The 20,021-nt window shown below is 42.9% G+C and overlaps 1 protein-coding gene across 1 annotated transcript in view; it reads left to right on the forward strand.

Moving 5' to 3' along the window:
- fat3a (FAT atypical cadherin 3a) overlaps positions 1-20,021 on the forward strand; it is a 223,351-nt gene that overhangs the window by 109,016 nt on the left and 94,314 nt on the right. Inside the window, exon 3 of the mRNA XM_072455495.1 lies at positions 7,429-10,743. Within this exon, the coding sequence (XP_072311596.1) occupies positions 7,446-10,743 (3,298 nt within the window). The 5' untranslated portion in view covers positions 7,429-7,445. The remainder of the gene's footprint in view (positions 1-7,428; positions 10,744-20,021) is intronic.

Below are 20,021 nucleotides of genomic sequence, written 5' to 3' on the forward strand. Positions count from 1 at the left end.
ACGATTGTGTCTTTTATTGTTATTATGAACCAGATGCCCTGTCGTATATTTCCCCCCAGGCTGTGGCGTGGCTTTGCGTTTTTTCTTTCTTCACGCTGTTTTCTTAAATCTTTAAAACCGTGAATGATGAAGTTAAACAATCTAACTCACTTAGCCTTTAGCGTGCGTCGTCTTGACCGTTTGCGCAGCGTTTGGACAGCTTTCAGGGCCCTTGCAGCCAATCAACTCGCATCCCAAAGCGTCATGTGACTTGCGTGGCTCTGTTGTTTCCCGAATGTTTTCAAATTAGATAATGACAGTGTGTGGTTTTCAGATTTATCTATGATCTATGAGGAAAAAAGCAGTGTAATGCAGCTTTGATGTTGGTTTTCGGCGTAACTACGTAACTGTGCTTTACTGCTGCCTCTTATATGAGTAAATACATCAAATATTTGCTTGATGTAACGTACACTGTCATCGTGTTGTCACTGTGTGTTCACAACTCAACACCACTAATGAAAAGCTAATGAGACACAGTTTAAGTATGACAGTAAGAGGAGCTACTCAGTGCAAAATGATAGTGTTTTCTTTCCTCGGTGTCGCCGTGTGAGCGACAGAGTGAGTCTCAGGATGTAAAGAGAGAAAGGGAGGGAAAAGCGAGTGTCCCTGTTTGGATACAACATAATTATGCACTTGAACCATATTGTTGCGTTCTGTTGGTTTTGGCTGAGTGAATTTAACAACACTTTCGGTCTTTGAAGACTCGGTATACAGCTGTGTTTACGTGTATGTTTGGATTTTTACTGCATGTATTTTTGTCCTGGTTCTTCACAAGTCTGAATGTGGCTCAGTGTCTCCGCACATGTGCCGTGTTTTCATCAGAACACGCTTATGTCGGAGTCGATAGTGTTTTAGTCAATCATTCCCACATTTTGACAAAAGATTAAGTTATTGAGTCAATGATGTTTCTTCTTCGTCTTCCTCTTGTTCTTCTTTTTCATCTTCTTCTTCTTTTTCTTCATCATCATCTTCTACTACTTCTTCATCTTTTTGTTTTTTCTTCTTCATGATCATCTTGATCATCATCCTCTTCTTCTGATTCTCCTTCATCATCATCCTCTTCTTCTTTTTCATCTTCTTCTTCATCATCATCCTCTTCTTCCTCATTTTCTTCATCATCATCCTCTTCTTCTGATTCTCCTTCATCTTCTTCTTCATCATCATCCTCTTCTTCCTCTTTTTCATCTTCTTCTTCATCATCATCCTCTTTTTCTTCTTCATCATCATCCTCCCCCTCGTCTTCCTCTTTTTATTCTTCATCTTCATCATCCTCTTCTTCTGATTCTCCTTCATCTTCATCTTCTTCATCATCCTCTTCTTCTTCTCCATCTTCTTCTTCTTCTAAGATGTAACTGTGTAACTTCCCTGGTGGAGGACACGCTTGTCTCCATTGCTTTCCACAGCGTCTCTCTCAATGAGGACAACCAGGTGACAGGTCAGATCTGTGGCGAGGCGAGGCTGCTCACAATAAGAACCGATGTGTTATCTAGCGATTCAAATGCCTGTAATTTAATAAATATGTGATAGATACGTTTATGTTTTCAACGTCCTTTCACAAACTGCCACTTCATCGGTGTAAAAGCTTCTGTCCCTCCAAACAAAGCCATTACAAGCGCATTAGAGTCTAATTCGTGCTCGGTTTCCCAGTGCAGTCTGTCCAGTCTGGGGAGTTGTCGAACATTTAAGTCGATGAGACTCGCGGAGCGTTCGGTGGCTGCTTTGTAAAGCCGGACCAAGCGTGTTTCTCACTGTACTGCGCTCTCCTCCACAGCTCCAAGGCGTCCTCGCAGACAGCTCTGAATGTGGGTCAGGCCTACGCTCGATATTCTCCCGAGCGCAGATTGTGTTGCTCGAGAAGCAGCTGTTTTTTGCAAATGACTGCTTTGGAGAATCAAAGAGGAGATTGGCCGAGCTTGTCGGGTTATATTCGGCGCGATGCCGTGGGTAAGACTCACAACCGCAAACCAAAGGGAAGTCTCAAAGTTAAGACGTGAAACTATCATCAAATATGTCGGCCGTAAACGCCATCTGCCGAGTTTAATGTGTAAAATGAACGGCTGGGTAATTGTAGCTTAGGTCTCCACGTTGCTGTTCAGATTCTGGAAATGAGGAACTACAAACAACTTAGTAAACTATGTGGTTGAGAGAAGGTACAATCATTTGTAATCTATGTGTGTAAACGTCTTATCGTTTGATTAAATGAGCAATTATTACATCTCCACCTAATCCAAAAGACACGCAGAGGTAATTGGATAAATGGTTTGATTGTTATTGCATGTCATCAGTTATTTTCTTGACGTAGCACCTACAGAGCGTACCACTGACTGGGAAATGATTAAGAATATTCATCTTGTCTTCTTTGTTAGAATAGTTTTTGTTCTTCTATATCAGACAATAGGTAAGAGATGGTGTAATTACCTTGAGAAGTACTTTTCAACTACGGTGGCATATATCGCTTGGCAAGTAAACTTTCTAAAATATGGATATCAGGTGCGGGATTGTTGAAATTGAAGGTTAATCGGTTAATCATGATTATCCAGGTCACAGTAGATCATTTATGACTAAAACAAATGCTAATCGTGAATCGTGACATTGTTTGAAGCAAAATCAAATATATAAAATTCAACCTTTAAATGTAAAGGTTTTTTTTATTATCATTTATGTTATCTTTGTCTTGCTGTTTATGTCGCATTAACTTTTACCTTAACACTAAGATTTTCCTCTGCTCCACGGTGTCAATAATCTTTTAATCGGGCTGTTTCTCCTGACAATAATTGTAAAACTATTTTCAAATTAGGGCTGCACGATGAAGCGAAAAAAGTCTAATTGCAAATCTTTCTGACAATTATTACAACTGTGATTAGTTTTGCGACTGGATTCTGTTCAAATTTCCCGTTTTGAACCAGGAGATTTGAGACACAAAGAAATGAAGGTGAAATAATAAATACAGGGTCAAACGCGTGGAGAAAATGATGCTACTAGCCCAAAGACAAACTGAATTCTGAGTAGTCTGACCAAGCGGACGTAAACAACATGACAGAAAACAGACGTCCTTCACTGCCTGAACAAAAAACAATGGGTATATGTGGCAGAATTCATTTTAAAAACAACAGCTCTGGATAAGATCAGATAGTGGAGCTTTAAACGAGCGTAATGTTGAATAAAACATGATTTGGAGCATGTCTGGCCCCGGGGCGGGACACAGAGCTGCAGATGGAGGTCGTCCTTGGAACAGTCGGGTTTGTGCAGCGTCATGTGAACAAAATCTGCTCCAAATCAGAAATATGCTCTCCAAAACCAGCTCGGGGGCACACCACCGAAACCACAAGAATCATGTCAAAAATAAGTCTTTGATTGACTTCGGGTCGACAAAATGCTGTGCTCATTTTACATCGGCCAAAATATATAATGCATACCTATCTGTTTCAAGTCATTCTTTCTGATCGGTGGTGCGGTGCTTGGATACGTGCTTGGTTGAATGTAAATGTTTGCGTTGAGCTTGTGAGAAACTAAAAATAAATGTGGAAAAATATAGGCTCCATTTTGTGACTGCAGTACATGTTAAATATGTACGGATGAGACAACAAACAGCTGGGGAAAAAAGCATGTTCCAGCCTAAATAACGTCAACAAGGAATAAATTGGACTGGTATGATCATGAAATGGTAAACAACTAATACACAATCAGACAAAAAGACGTTTGGCACAGTTATTTGAACAAATGTCCAGTAAAATGATCTATTATCTATACTTGTATGCAAATATGGATATTACGGCAGAAGTTTTTGTGCTGTTATGTCATTTTTTTCATTGATTGGATACTTTCACCAGCAGCTTGTTACTCAGATCAATCTGGGTGTTCTGATTGTCCTTTAAAGCCTATTTGAAATACTTTGAAAGACATTGTTTAGGGTAATACTATTCTGAATAACTGAATAATAATATACCGAGTTGTAGTCGAAATGCCTTCGGAAAAATGGTAACTAGTCTTCTTAGTACATTGTGTAAACTTGATTTTACGCTTCTTGCATCTCCTTTAGGATCAAGCAACAACTCCATTAATTCCGCATATGTATCTATATCCATAATTCCAAGTGGCATTCCTGTAGTTTACATCTGCCACTGGCCTCAAACCAACCCTTGGGCTAAACTGTGCATGAGACGCACAACAATGCCACAGAAATGTGTGAGAGCTGACAGCCACACCACACAGAGTGCATCAGGGGTATGCAGCAGTGCGAGGGGCTGCCAGAGGCCACAGCGGCTCCAGCAGCTTCAGCAGCTTCAGCAGCTTCAGGCGTGTGTTACTGCTGCGGCGACAGGAGCACGACCTAATGAGCTCCTAAACCCTGCATTTGTCCAGGCACAACACGACTACAAACACTATCAGGGACCACATGCGCTGGCAAAGAGGTTATGGTGTTGTGGTTTGAAATGGATGGCTTCTTTTCTCTTTAAAGAATCAGAATCAGAAAAGGTTTATTGTCATTGAGCACAGTTTGCAAACATAGGAACTTGTTTCGGCGTTAAGATGCAACATAAAACAATGAGCAAAATGATAATAATAGCAACGTCTATAGAATCAAATAAGGCATGCATAAATTAACAATTTACGAACAAAATAAGTTAAAAAATAAACTTGCATGTCCTCAGACGTTTACACAAAAGTTGACAGATGGTCGGAAATAGTGCAGAAAGTGAACGGTGCGTGAATAGTATTGGTTGAGTATTTTTAAAGTGGCAGATTGTTCATGATGTTCAGATGTTCATAAGCCCAACGGCAGAGGGAAACATTTGGAACAGTCATTTTACGGAGATTTTTGAGTAGGATTTAGCTACTCTTGGTAGTCCTCTCCCCTCTGAGAGTCAAAAACACTCAAAACACTGAATGTCCTCGATAACTGATGTTTTCTCGATCTTTGACGTGGCTCTGAGAATCTTCTACGTGTTCTGTGCATTTCTGTCGTCAAATCACAATCATTGCAACTGCGTGCTCAAACCAGGACGTTCACAAGCAGCTGCATTAGCAAACAGTGTTGAGTTTAACGTTGTGTAATTCCCTCTGCAGCCAGTAGATGGAGCCAAAGCTCAGTTACTCTGGCGTCTCCAAAGGCTGTGGCAAAGAAAAAAAAAAGTGTTTGTTCTCAAATATGAAATGCAAATGTAACGGTGCTCAAGGGCATGTTTAAAGCCAATAACAGTACATCATATTTGTCCTTTAAATGTGACCTGAATACATTTCGCCGCTCATCCAAGTAGCTTTTTCCCATTGTCGTTGTACTTTCAGCTCATGTGACGAGTCAAGCAGTGTTTCCCTCAATTCTTTGCATTTAATCTAGGGAAGTGTTTCTCAAACTGTTGTACGCGTGCCACTGGTGTAACACATTCTTCAGACGGATTCCTCTGCATTTCTTTTAGTTTAGATTAAACTGAATTCACAGTTTGGTCTTTGGTCTTGGCATTTTAGAGCCCTAATTTAGACATTTATGTCATAGACCTGGTGTCAATCTTGTCATATTTGAAAGACCAAACATTTTCTTATTTTGGTACTTCGTGTGCAAAGTTTAATAACCTCTGACATAGGCTTTTAACAGTTTTAGTAGAGATGTTCAAGTTCTTCTTTTAGTAGTAGTAGTGTTTTTATCATCAATCAAGTTATGACTATTCTAGCAGTTATTTAAGTTCCTCTTTTTTGTAACGTATTGTTGTTTGATCGTCCTAAAGACATTGGGTCTCCCTGTTCGTCCTGTATGCCGTCTCCAGTTAGGTCTGCATTGTTCGACGTGGTTTCTCGAGGCCGAGCTGCTCCCTCAAACTCCTCCATGATCCTGTGCACTTTTCGATATATGCGAACGTAACCGAGCACCGTGTTATTATCGCCGACTTTAGACCCACTTTTACCCCCGTCCGTGCGTCTGCTGTGGTCAAAAAAGCGCAGAGTCACTTCGAATCCAGCCCTCTGTGGCACAACCCTCGCCACAACATGGCATTTATCAGATCAGGCGCTGTCCCAAACCCAACAGCGGCAGCATTTTTGTGGCCGCCCGCCGACTTTCAGTGCAACTCGAGGGGAAAAAGTCTCCCCAATGTGAACGTAGCCACGGCTGAACCCAAATCTGGTTTACGTCCTGGAGTTTGGTGTATTTTAGGAATAGGGTTATGATAGGGTCAACGCAGCGAGGCCAGTCATTTTCTCTGGCACCGTTATTTTCTTTGGGGATGTTACTCCTTTGCTTCTACAGAGCCATACAATTATTTTGTTCCTTCTCGAATCATCCTCGGTTTTTCTGAGACTTGCAATAGTCAGTGTCCAAAGACCGCACAGGGATGATGTAAGCCTGTGTTTAATCTGCCGTGGTCTGAAATGCTGATTTGTCGTTTTATTTAGTCAGTAATCATCTTTGAAATCAACGGTTTAGTGGTGTGTAAAAGTGAAATCGCATCAAAGGGGTTTTGAGTCCAAAGTGTGGGTCATTAGAAAGCATGGATTTCTTGGAGAACATCTATAGAACATGTATAGATTGTGCAGTGAAGTTGAGTTTAGAATATAATGAAAACATAATTAAAGATCGAACGTGTGACACTTCTGAGTGACATTTCAGGCAAAGCAATAAAATCTCCATGGAGACAAGCAGGTAGCAGACTCTCCACCCTAAAAAAAAAAACACACATGGAGCACGTTTAATTTACCGTATTTCCCGCACTACAAGCAGGACTGGATTATAAGGGGCACTGTCAATGAATGGTCTATTTTCGATATTTTTTCATATATAACGGGCTATACGGCGCATAAAGCGAGGTCAGTAAGAACAACCTGAATGAATCCATATATAGGGCGCACTGGATTATAAGGCTGTTTTTTGAGAAAATTAAAGGCTTTTAAGTGCTCCTTATAGTGCGGAAAATACGGTATCTACTGTAGTCAATTCTTCTAATTTTACATTACATTATGAGCACATTGACATCCTATAATGAGTAACTTTGTATTTCTTATTTTTTCTTTTTTTTTGCTTCCCCTGTTAAAGACATTACACAGTGTTGAATTTGCTGTAACAAAGGGTGTATGTTAAGCAGAACCCGATATTTCTGACATCCAAATTAGCATTGACCACCAAACGTTGAGACACATGTGTTTTATGTCAGCGGCTGAGCTGAGCATATGAACGGTTCCTGCCAAAAGTCACTGAATTCTTTTACTATAATGAACTATGCAAAGATCAGGCAAGCTGCAACTTCCACTCTGCTGATGTTTTAAAAGTGATTTGTAAAATGTTATCCACAAACCAGTAATTTTTGTAGGTTTTTGGTATGTAAACACTAGCTTTATTCATCTGACTGTGTACAAAGACTCATGATCTAACCTGACTTCATGTTGTTGTTGTTGTTGCAGGATGGAGTGACGATGTGATGGAGGTGACTATGGGCCGGTGGGCAGGTTTACCCGCCCCTCTCTTGCACCAGGCCCTGTTACTTTTGCTGCTGCTCTTCTTCGAGCCCTGCCTCGGCCAAACCGCGCCTCAAGATGGACCTCGTTTCGCCTTCACGCAGTCGGTCTACCACGCCACGGTCTACGAAAACTCCGCAGCACGCACCTACGCCAACAGTAAAGTTAAAATGGGCGTTCACCTGTCTCAGCGCTCCTGGGAAATCCGGTATAGGATTACTTCGGGAGACGACGAAGGATTTTTCAAAGCGGAGGAGTATGTTTTGGGAGACTTCTGCTTTCTACGGATACGGACTAAAGGCGGGAACGCTGCCATTTTGAACCGGGAGATCCAGGATAACTACGTATTGACAGTAAAAGCTTCGGTTAAAGGCGAGGCTTTGCTGGAAACGTGGACGAAAGTTAGCATCCAAGTTTTGGATATGAACGACTTGCGGCCGCTGTTCTCGCCAACAACCTACTCGGTCACTATCTCGGAAAGCACTCCTCTCAGGACTAGCATAGCACAAGTTACAGCTACAGATGCAGATATTGGCTCCAATGGGGAATTCTATTATTTTTTCAAAGATAAAATGGAGCTGTTTGCAGTTCACCCGACTAGCGGCGTAGTGTCCCTAAGCGGAAAACTCAACATCGACGAACAAAGCAGATATGACTTAGAAATTCTGGCAGTAGATCGCGGTATGAAACTGTATGGAAACAATGGGGTTAGCAGCACCGCTAAGCTTTTTGTCCATGTAGAAAGAGTCAACGAACATGCACCAACTTTGAATGTGGTCACTCACGCGCCGTCACTGCTGGATAAGAACCCTGTTTACGCAATTGTCACCGTGGAAGACTTGGATGAAGGCTTGAACGGAGAAATAGACACGGTTGTTATTGTCGGAGGAGACCCATCTGAGCACTTCTTCGTCGAACAAACAGACGATCGTGAATTTGCAATAAAGGGATCGGAGCCTCTGAATTGGGACGCCTATCCTTTTGGTTGTAATCTAACACTGCAAGCGAGAGACCGGGGAACGCCAACAAAATTCTCTGATGTCAAACTTGTTCAAATTACGATTCAGAAAAAGCAACCAGTTGACGTCAAATTTGAGAAAGAGGTTTACGAAGCGAGCCTCAATGAAATCTCCCCACCTGGCACTATCGTCGTGGCTGTAAAAATCAATCCCGAACCAGATGACGCCGAATATATACTCGCCCCTTCTGCCGATTCAGCATTTTTCCGAATCAACACCATGACAGGCGTGATCTCTACCTCTCGTTGGTTCACAAAAGTCTCCCAAGACGTTTTCAACCTGGAAGTGCTAGAAGTAGACAGCGAGCTCAAAGTCAAAATCCGTGTCAGCATTGACGACGCTAACGACAACACGCCGACCTTTACCCAGCCTTCATACGAGATTTTTGTCAACGAAAGCGTTTCTATCGGTACCAATGTGCTCGCTGTTTCCGCTGTAGATGACGACAAAGGTGAAAATGGCTATATAACCTATAGTATTTCAAGTTTGCTGCCTGTCCCGTTCAAAATAAATCAGTTTTCAGGCATAATTAGCACAATTAAAGAGCTAGACTTTGAATCTTCATCGGAGAGTTTTGTGTTTGTGGTCAGGGCGTCTGATTGGGGTTCTCCTTACCGACGAGAAAGCGAAGTCAACATTACAATTCACGTTGAAAATGTGAACGATAATCAGCCGTTGTTTGAAAAGGTTGCGTGTCAGGGAGTGATTTCAAGGGACTTTCCTGTAGATGAAATTATCACCACAATGTCCGCTATTGACGTCGACGAATTAGAGCTGGTCAAATACAAAATAATGTCAGGCAATGAATTTGGATACTTTGATTTAAATCCAGATTCGGGAGTTCTAACATTGAGGCGTTCCCTTGCCACAGCCACTCCTAAAAATGGTGTAGTCACTCTCAAAATTACCGCTACAGATGGGGAGAACTATTCCGATCCGATTTTTGTTAACATTACGATTGTACCAGGCAAAACACCGCCGAAAAGTTTCAATTGCAAGGAGACAAGAGTAGCGCAAAAATTAGCCGAGAAACTACTCAAGAAATCCAAAACTGGCTCAAAACCTAAAATAGAAGAAGGCTTTATTGATCTGTTTTCTGTCAATCGGCAAATGCCACAGTTTGATAAGGCGTTTCCAACAGATATCAAAATCCGCGAAGATCTCAAAATAGGTTCGAGCGTTTTCCAAGTGAATGCCTATGATGGTGACACTGGCTTCAATGGCCAAATTGTTTACTCAATTTCCGATGGGAATACAGATAATTGCTTCACAATTGACATGCACACGGGGCTTATTAGCATTTTTCTTCCAATGGATCGTGAGAAGAACGATCGCTACCTACTAAATTTAACCATATATGATCTGGGCCAACCACAGAAAAGCTCTTGGAGACTTCTTACTGTTTTCATCGACGACGCCAATGACAACGCGCCACAGTTTTTGCAGGAAGCCGGATACAAAATGGTCATTCCTGAAAACACCGCCATCGGCACGGACGTTATCCAAGTTGAAGCTACAGACAAAGATCTCGGTTCAAATGGGGATATTGTCTATTCTATTCTTACCAGCACCACGCAATTTGCCATCAATTCATCGAACGGGATTGTATACGTTGCCGGACAAGTTGACCGCGAGTTCATTCCAATTTTTAATCTCAAAATCGAAGCGAGAGACAAAGCGGACAAGGGCAGCCAGCGATTTTCAGTCACAACTTTGAAAATTACTTTGGAAGACGTCAACGATTGCCCGCCATTGTTCATCCCCAGTGTTTACAAAGCCAGGGCATTGGAGGATCTTCCTGTTGGAACCGTCGTGACTTGGTTGGAATCTCAAGATCCAGATTTGGGATTGGGAGGTCAGGTGCGGTATTCTTTGGCCAATGATTATAACGGATGGTTTGAAGTGGACAAAGCAAGTGGCGCTATCCGATTGATCAAGGAGTTGGACTACGAAACGCAACAGTTTTACAACCTGACTGTGCGGGCCAAAGATAAAGGACGCCCTGTCTCTCTTTTGTCCGTGACCTTTGTGGAAATTGAAGTGGTCGATGTCAATGAAAATCTCTATGCACCGTATTTTAACCAATTTGCTTTGACTGGATTAATTAAAGAGAATTCTCGTATTGGAACTACGCTTCTTCAAGTCACGGCTAACGATGAGGATGACGGTCGAGATGGAGAGATACAGTACTCCATTCGGGACGGCAGTGGGCTGGGCCGGTTCGCCATCGATGAGGAGACAGGTTAGTCACTTTTTCATGTATATTTTGTTTTTCTTGCATTTCTTTTTTTTTTTCAATAAAACATCTCTCATTCAGAAATCTAATGTGGGCCTAAAGGGTAAAAAGATTTAACCCGTCTAAAGCTGCTTGATATGTTGTGTTTAAAAATAAAGCTGCAAACCACTTATTTCCAGTCAAATCAAACATTCAGGGAAGAATCAGGGGAAGACTTTTATATGGATTCCGCCTGGACATTTTTGCTTTCTTACAAGTCCCTAAAACTATTTTATTGTGAATTTACCTTCAGCTTTTAAAAAGGAATTTTAAAAAGACAACAGATGCTCATTTTAGTGTCAATCTGCCGATCCATCAAGAAAGCAGCTTTACTCATTCATATATTTAACAAACTAAACCTAGACGTAATTTGAAATCTGATTTCCTCTGTGCAGAGCTTGTTTCTGCTTATAATTAGAGTAAAACAGACATCAGAGTCCAAAACTACAGAGCGTCAGCTTCACAAAGGCTCCAGATAATTGTTAAAAAGATTGTTTGTACAAAGAGTTCAGGAACAGCTTCAGTTTTAATTGGGGTCCATCTTTTTCAGCCGTTTTAGAAAAAAATAGGCCTTAAACAAATGAAGAATTGAGTACAGCTAACACAATGCTTAAAAAGCTATACATTCAATAAAAGTTCTAGTTTCCATTTAAACTTCGATGCAAAAATATCTCCTCAAGTGACTTAAATTCTTTTTAAACCTTTGACCATTTGAGTGAATTTGACTCAGAAGAAGTTCTTGTCGACACTTTTTTAACAGTTATTGCCGTAAAAAAGGCACGGGTGACATTTTCTCGTAGCTAATTTTGAAGCTACATATACATTCCTCCTTCTCCCATCCATTACCTTCAGTATCTCTTCACCTGTCCTAGTTATTAATCCCCTCTGTCGCCCCGCTCTCTCGTCTTCTCCGACCCGACACTATTCTGGAGGATTTACCGCGGGCCCTCGGTTCAAAGATGGCCGTTCTGCTGTGTCGTTTGAGCCAGCATTGGCCGCTGTAATTCTCTTTAACTTGTAATTGTGTTTGTAGTGTTTCTCGGGGCTCAGGGCTGATTTATGGAGCTTGCCAAGGCTCTGCTAACAAGGGTCATAAATCCTGCTGGGCCCGCTGCTGTTAATCACTATGGGACCCGCACATAGACTCTCAGCTCAGGCCGGGAGCAGCAGGGGCAGGGATGGGCACATATTTGATGGTCTGAGGACTTTTGTAGTTTTAGTTTAGAGTCCAGTGCAGAGCCAGTGTATTTTCCTTACTTTGGGATTAATTTGGGGTTTTCATACTTATTTTTGCTTAGTATGAGTCATCCAAAATCTGCCCATTACTTCTCGTTCCTAAATTGATAATACGGGTCTATTACAGTCCGTTTAAATGTCAGTGAGTTCTTCGTGTGTGTATTTCCTATGGATTTACAATGGATTTACAATTTTAAGCGGCGATGGTGTTAGGTTTTGGTGAAGGTTATTGCCTCATCTCACTTTACCCCGATGATTTGAAGAACTGTGAGGAAATTTGGACCTAAAAATATATGTAAATGTAATTTGCTCTTACAGCTTGTCAACACGGGATTAGTGGCTGCAGAAATGTAAGCTGTTCAACAACGTTCTCAGTCTGAACACACGAATGATACACACCGAACATGCATGTAGCTTTACCACGCAAAGAGTCAAAGTCGTCTATTTTCAGCGCTGAGAATTTACTATAAAAAAGAAAGACATTTCATTAAGCCATTTATAGCTCTTCCAAACACATGTACAAATATAGACAACACTGTTAGCTGTTAATAATGCTGCGTACGTAATCCAGGATAATGCGTGTTCTTCCTCCGCTCTCTCACCCGAGCGTAGGATTTTCCCATGTATCAGAAGCTCCAAAATGTGAGTGGGAGTCTTTCCAGAGCTAATGAAGAGGTGGGCGTTTGTTTAAGCTGAGAAGTTCTGTAGAGCGGCTGCTGTAGTGTGCTTCACCTGCTCTGGGCGTGACATCGGACCAGACGGCGCTCAAGGACGTGCAGCCGGACGTGCACCCGGACGTGCAGCCGGACGTGCACCCGGTCGTGCACCCGGACGTGCACCCGGACGTGCACCCGGACGTGCACCCGGACGTGCAGCCGGACGTGCACCCGGACGTGCACCCGGACGTGCACCCGGACGTGCACCCGGTTGTGCACCCGGTCGTGCACCCGGACGTGCACCCGGACGTGCAGCCGGACGTGCAGCCGGACGTGCACCCGGACGTGCAGCCGGACGTGCACCCGGTCGTGCACCCGGACGTGCACCCGGACGTGCACCCGGTCGTGCAGCTGGACGTGCACCCGGACGTGCACCCGGTCGTGCACCCGGTCGTGCACCCGGACGTGCACCCGGACGTGCAGCCGGACGTGCAGCCGGACGTGCACCCGGACGTGCAGCCGGACGTGCACCCGGACGTGCAGCCGGACGTGCACCCAGTCGTGCACCCGGTCGTGCACCCGGTCGTGCACCCGGTCGTGCACCCGGACGTGCACCCGGACGTGCAGCCGGACGTGCAGCCGGACGTGCACCCGGACGTGCAGCCGGACGTGCACCCGGACGTGCACCCGGACGTCCAGCGCAGAGTGAGGGCAACAGAGAGACGCAGTTGGTCTGACTGGGATTTGGTTTCTACCTTGATCAAGTGTTGCTTTGTTTTAAAATGGGTTTGTGGGAACATATTTACAACGAATGAAAATTGATGGACTAAGTCATTTAAAATCAGGAGTATAAATCGCACCAGCCAAAAAACGCATAATAGAGAAGAAAAAACGAGTGTCGCTCTGGAGTATAAGTCTGGGGAAATTCATTTTCATCTTGAAATGCAATTTAAAATAATAACAGATGAGAGAACATGGTGAATAGGTGTACGTATGATAACGCTAACACCTTCAGCTACATGACGTATGCTAACGCTAACACCTTCAGCTACATGAGGCACAGACAGAACTGTGGTAAGTGTCTGGTATGTTAACGTAACATATGAACAGTTATTCAGATAACTATAGCATAAAGAACATGCTAACAAGTTTAGCAAAGCATCAGTTTTACCCCAAATCACTAAATCCATTGAATTCTTCTTCCTCTGTGTCACTTCTAAACAACTCCACAAACTCCAGAGGAAGAGGAAGTGCAGATACTTCTTCTGCGTCGCTTAGAGCCTAGAGGGCCCTCTAGTGGTTGTCAGTGTGAAAATAACGAATAATATCACATAAAACTCAGAGTATAAGTCGCACCCCAGCCAAACTATGAAAATATACCTAAATGGGCTGTAACTAATCAGTTTTTCCAGATTTGTAAAAGCATCTCGGATCAAAATAATACCACAGATCTATTTTCTGTATCAAGCGTTTAATTCTCGGCAGGACTTGGGGTGTTAGCATGCTAATGTGTGTTAGCGTTAAAGAGTTGTGAAAAGCGCTTAAAACACATTGCTGTGAATAATTAGCTATACAATAAACCACTGCGAAGAGTTAAAAATGAACTAGTTAAAGTTTTAAGACTGTAAATCTGTGAATCAGGTACAGCACCTTTAATTAGACACATGGGAAAGAAACGTCACCCAACTTGCTTATAAATGGAGGTGATGCGTGGTTGGTCAACATTGGCGCAGATTGGCAAAGCATTAACACAATTATTTTCACAATCATCTATTATTTGGGCAGTATTCCTCAAATTATAATTCTAAATACAGCTTTTATTGTGTGGATAAGCGCTCTTGTCCCATTTGCTCTGTGTCCAATTCTTACAAAGTATCACTGAAACCTAAGCAATGTTGTCAAAACAGTGGTCAAGCAGGTCAGAACTATAGCAGCTGCAGAAAGCCACATTTGACTCAACAGAAGCCACTTTTTTTTTTGTTGCCGCTCTTATGAAAACACAACTAAATCCCCCCGTCATACGCTGCCCACTGTTTCACTCATTTGTCAGTGCCGCGGAGCCGTCTGAGCTGCAGCTGTGAGCGAGCTTTCCCACTCTCCCGGCCCCTGGACACACACCGCAGTCCCCCCGACACAAAGCTGGTTTTGTGGGGGACACAATGGCCCTCCTCCTCGGCCCCTTCAGATCCATCAGCACAAAGTTCAGTGGTTCCCAGGCACAAGTGACAGGCTGATTAAGAGCGCACTCCACCGGCTCCGCTGTCGCTCTGAGGGGCGCGACGGCCCTGAGACGTGCAGGTTGGAAAAGCTCGATTTTGGAAAGAAGCGGCGGAGTCGAAGAAATTGTAGGTTTTTGTTTGAGCTTGAAATAAGTCGGCAAAAGACTGCAGATGTGACAATGAGAGTCAATGGTCTCCGGAACTGATGATAAGAACAAAGATGGATGGGGTAGAAACTAGTTTATCCAAAGGGAGTTTATTTGAGGTATTTTAGGGATTTTTAGAATCAGAATCAGAAAGAATTTATTGCCATTGTCAATGAACAAAATCCCACAAACATAGGAACTTGTCTTGGTGATTCTGTGCAACATAAAACCATGAACAATGATTAAGATAAGATAAGATATTCCTTTATTGTCCCACATGGGGAAATTCCATTGTTGCAACGCAGGTAGATACAGAGGTAGATACAGAAGAAAAGAACTGATCACTTATGGGAAGTTTGAAAAAACACTTTCAGTAGAAGATCTCCTATAAACAAAAACTCCCATAGACAAAACCTCCCATTACCCAACAAGGGATGGAGGGGAAAAATAGTAAAGATAAAAATAAATAAATAAATACACACACACATACACACACACACACACACACACACACACACACACATACATACATACATACATACCATAGATTAAGTCAAAAGAGGAACAATTGAAATCGACTATGGGATAACAAATAATAAGAATAAAGGGGATAATTGGATGTATTTCCATTGTCTGCTCTCACTCAATCTGGTTTATTTTCTTTCGTGAGATGCAAATGCTCCCTGTTGAACAAACGAATGAACTCAACTTTGCATTTAGAAGTCGTGGCGTTTAATAATTCAGCACATGATTCACTGCGACCTAAAAAACAAAGATCACATTTGGGTGTTTTTCTCAAACAGCCTTGATTCAAATTCAGGAGGCAATGCATTAAACAAATGAGCCGCTGGATTCAATTTGCAAGTACCTAATTTTGCAAAGTGCCTTGTTGCAAAATTGAAGGTGTTTGGGTCAACGGCAAAGAGGACACTGATTATAACTCGTGTCCTCGTTTAATTTGATTTAATTGCTGCCTATTTCTATCTCCTCCCGTCTAAACGAACGCTGAGGCAATCTGTCCCTCCAATATTCTCTCATTAATTTGAAATAAGAATTGCCTCTCTTTATATTCCGCGTCGTGGGACTTACAGTTCACTCTCTTGAAGTCACCTGTAATTATTTAAAATGCATGTTTTGAAGGCATTTTGGGCACAACCTGACAGTGTTTATTCTTTCTGTGTGCAAACCTTGTCTAACCTTAACCTGCGAAGTCTGTGACCGTCAGCATCAGCTAATAACACCCCACAGTGCTTTTATTACTGCCATTAGTAAATTAATGAGAGCATTTATCATAATTACACTGTGCTGCTGCTGCTGAGACTGAATCAGAGCTCAGCCTGTGTGTCGTCTCAAACAGGCGCGGGTCAAATTTGGATAATTACAGCTCAAACTCATTTTACTTTTAGTATTAAATCGCAAAGTCTGACTGCTGGTACTCATCTCACTGAATAGTTCTTATTTGACAGTAGCTCGGTCCGTACTATGTTCATCCTCTGATCTATGAGCTGCTGGTTTGAATCCTGCTGCTGCTGTTGTTGTGTCCTTGGGCAAGACAACCTGCCTCGCCCTCGCTGTTGCGTACACTTGTTTTTACATGTGTGAGTTGATGCTTTGAGTGTCTTGAAAGTGGAAAAAAGAAAAAGGTGGCCATGAGTCATTCACAAACACGAATGTTTTGACTCTTTTTAAAGATCCGTGCGTGAATTGCATTTTGGATGACATTTTGTGAGATGATGACGGAGATGGAGTACATTTAAAACTCAGAATCAGAATCATAAAGGGGTTTATTGCCGTCAATGAACAAAATCAGCTTCACTTTTTCCCACTTGATGTATGTAAAGCATCAATATTTACCACTGTTCATGTCCCATCAGACATTTAAACATCAGAACAAACCATGTCATATGCACGTCACGGGAAAACAACACTCCTACTCCTTCATTCTCTTCAAACATGCATTTTTCTGCTGAACTGAACTAACTGAAGCCCATTTTTTCACCACAACCACTGAACAATTTGTCACTTGAAAATGTGCAGCACCAGGTTTGATTAACTAGCACTGAAGTACGTGCGCAGTGATTGGCTTTTTCAATCAGAGCAACTTTCCCTTTTGAGTTTAATTGAGTCTGAAGAGGGTTTCCTGACAGATAAGCCAAGAAAAGATAAGAGAAGAAGTTAAGAGATCAGATAACTGTTATGAGTCCCACGATGGGGACATTCCAGCAGAAGAATATACAGTATGCATGCAATAAAACGAGGTAAATACACTTCAAATGCACATAATCTAACACAATGCACAGGTAGAGCAACAACAAAAACTCTTATGTGCAATGAGTGGCTATGACCGTTGTTATGTAACCGAATGTGACAGAATAAATGCCCTGAAAATAGCTGTTAATGTGACTTGTGTGTTTTACTGATACATACAATAAGTGGCTATGATTATGGACAATGCATCGTACAGATATCATACATTACAGGTGAGGATTGCACCAGAGACAGCAGCAGGAAGGACAGACATGTGAAAAGCTCAGTCGCTGTGTGGACGAGAGGTTTCGCGGGTCTTAGGTGATATTCTGAGGTTAGGATTGTCTGGGTTTGAGCACAAAGAGTATCGCTTGTTCCCGTGACTTTGGGCCGTAACTCACAATGATCAAATCACAGTTTGTTTTCCCTCATCCCGGACATTCATTTTAACACAGGCTTATATAATTCATCTCCAGAAAATATGTGACAATGACCGTAATTATGATGAATTATGATGAATGAGAAGATGAGCGTAATAATCCTTGTTAAATACAGTCATTATTCTTTTTTGCCCCATTCCCTTGCTTCCTGTCACTGCTCTTCAACCGGTTTTATTCTGAAAATGCCAAAAGTAAGTGTCGTACTTTGTGGTTCTTATAAACCTGGGAGCGAGTGGTGCATGAGAAACGAACGGGCAGCAGCCATCACAGCCATTCCAGCCTCTCCTGGCCCCGGTTTCTCTGACAACTCGACAACTCATGAGCAGGAGATCAGATATGTCCGGACCAATCACAAACCTCCAACAATAAACTGGCTATAATTTAGACTTAGACAAACTTCACTGATCCACACGGGACAGAGACGCTCACAAATTACAGAATAATTACAAAGAGGAGAAAAGGCCATTAAAATGCTCTTTAGCACCTTTACATCTGCATCTGATGTTTTAGAACTTAAAATAATGTATACATTGACAACGTTTACTATCAGTGAGGTCGTTCCCTCATCAGGAGTTGGTGTTCGCGCGCCATCTACTGGCAGCAGACGGAATTACCGCGGAGAGATGAAGAAAAGATAGTTTACTTGTTGTTACATGTTAATGCAAGCAGACCGTTGTGATGCACATAATTTGACTTAAAAACTGCACAACGTCTGGATATTTCAGATGTCACGCGTTTGAGAGGCTCAGAGCCAAAGGAAGTCGCAAACAGGATTAATAAAACAAGCGTGAGTGAAGTTAAATACGCTGCAGGAATGTTTTTGATGAGGGAACAATATTAACTCATGGTTAAAGCTCTATTTTATATAATGTGTCCTTTAAAGTAGCTACAGATATGCAGATTTATATATGTACAAGTAAAATAAAGTATAGTATAGCTAAATATATACGGCGGTACAAACCCACGTACGGTTAGATGAGCAGAGCAAAGACCTGTCGTGAAAACAACATGGCTGCTGCGATGTGTGACGGTCGGCTCGTGTGGTCGTCATGGAAACCTTATCATCAGGGCTCGTGTTACTCGTGGGTTTCGGGCCAAATCTGCGAGTGAGTTTGAGCGAAAGAGTCCAGATAGTGATGCTCTGGTCTGGTTACCATGTGATGAAGTGTGGCGTGGCATTTGACGTTTAGAGGAACATTTTTGCATATTTCTGATGAATTGAGAAAATATTGTGAGATAATCGTCATCAGGACAAACAAAAAAACATATACGGCTATTCATTTTTCAAATCTCACTGCTTCGTGGAGCGTGGTTACTTTTTGAAACTGTGTAGTAAAGAACGACACATTTTGGAGTATTTTTTGGTTGTACGCCTTCATGTTTTTCAGCTATTTTGTTTTCAAGTTTACTTCTTTAACCATTTAATACTTTGCTGATTTAACTAACTAGCGTTGATTGAACTTCACAATGTTTTATGTTAGCTTTGTAACTGACTAACTTGATGAAAATGTTAATATCCATCCATCCATCCATCTTCTGCCGCTTTATCCGGGGCCGGGTCGCGGGGGCAGCAGTCTGAGCAGGGACTCCCAGACTTCCTTCTCCCCAGACACTTCCTCTAACTCCTCCGGGGGGATCCCGAGGCGTTCCCAGGCCAGCCGAGAGACATAGTCTCTCCAGCGTGTCCTGGGTCTTCCCCGGGGCCTCTTCCCGGTGGGACATGCCTGAAACATGGCGCCCAGGAGGCATCCGGAACAGATGCCCGAGCCACCTCAGCTGGCTCCTCTCGACGTGGAGGAGCAGCGGCTCTACTCCGAGCTCCCCCCGTGTGGCCGAGCTCCTCACCCTATCTCTAAGGGAGCGCCCAGCCACACGGCGGAGGAAACTCATTTCGACCGCTTGTATCCGCGATCTTGTTCTTTCGGTCACTACCCAAAGCTCATGACCATAGGTGAGGGTAGGAACGTAGACCGACCGGTAAATAGAGAGCTTTGCTTTTCGGCTCAGCTCCCTCTTCACCACAACGGTCCGATGCAGCGACTGCATCACTGCAGCCGCTGCACCGATCAGCCTGTCAATCTCACGCTCCATCCTTCCCTCACTCGTGAACAAGACCCCGAGATACTTGAACTCCTCCACTTGGGGCAAGGACACCCCACCCACCTGGAGAGGGCAAGCCACCTTTTTCCGGTCGAGAACCATGGCCTCGGATTTGGAGGTGCTGATTCTCATCCCAGCCGCTTCACACTCGGCTGCAAACCGTCCCAGTGCATGTTGCAGGTCCGGGTTTGATGGAGCCAT

Source organism: Eucyclogobius newberryi, unplaced genomic scaffold (genome assembly GCF_026437365.1).
Source record: "Eucyclogobius newberryi isolate DKJ021-1_F unplaced genomic scaffold, fEucNew1.0.hap1 SCAF_10, whole genome shotgun sequence".
NCBI lineage: Eukaryota > Metazoa > Chordata > Actinopteri > Gobiiformes > Gobiidae > Eucyclogobius > Eucyclogobius newberryi.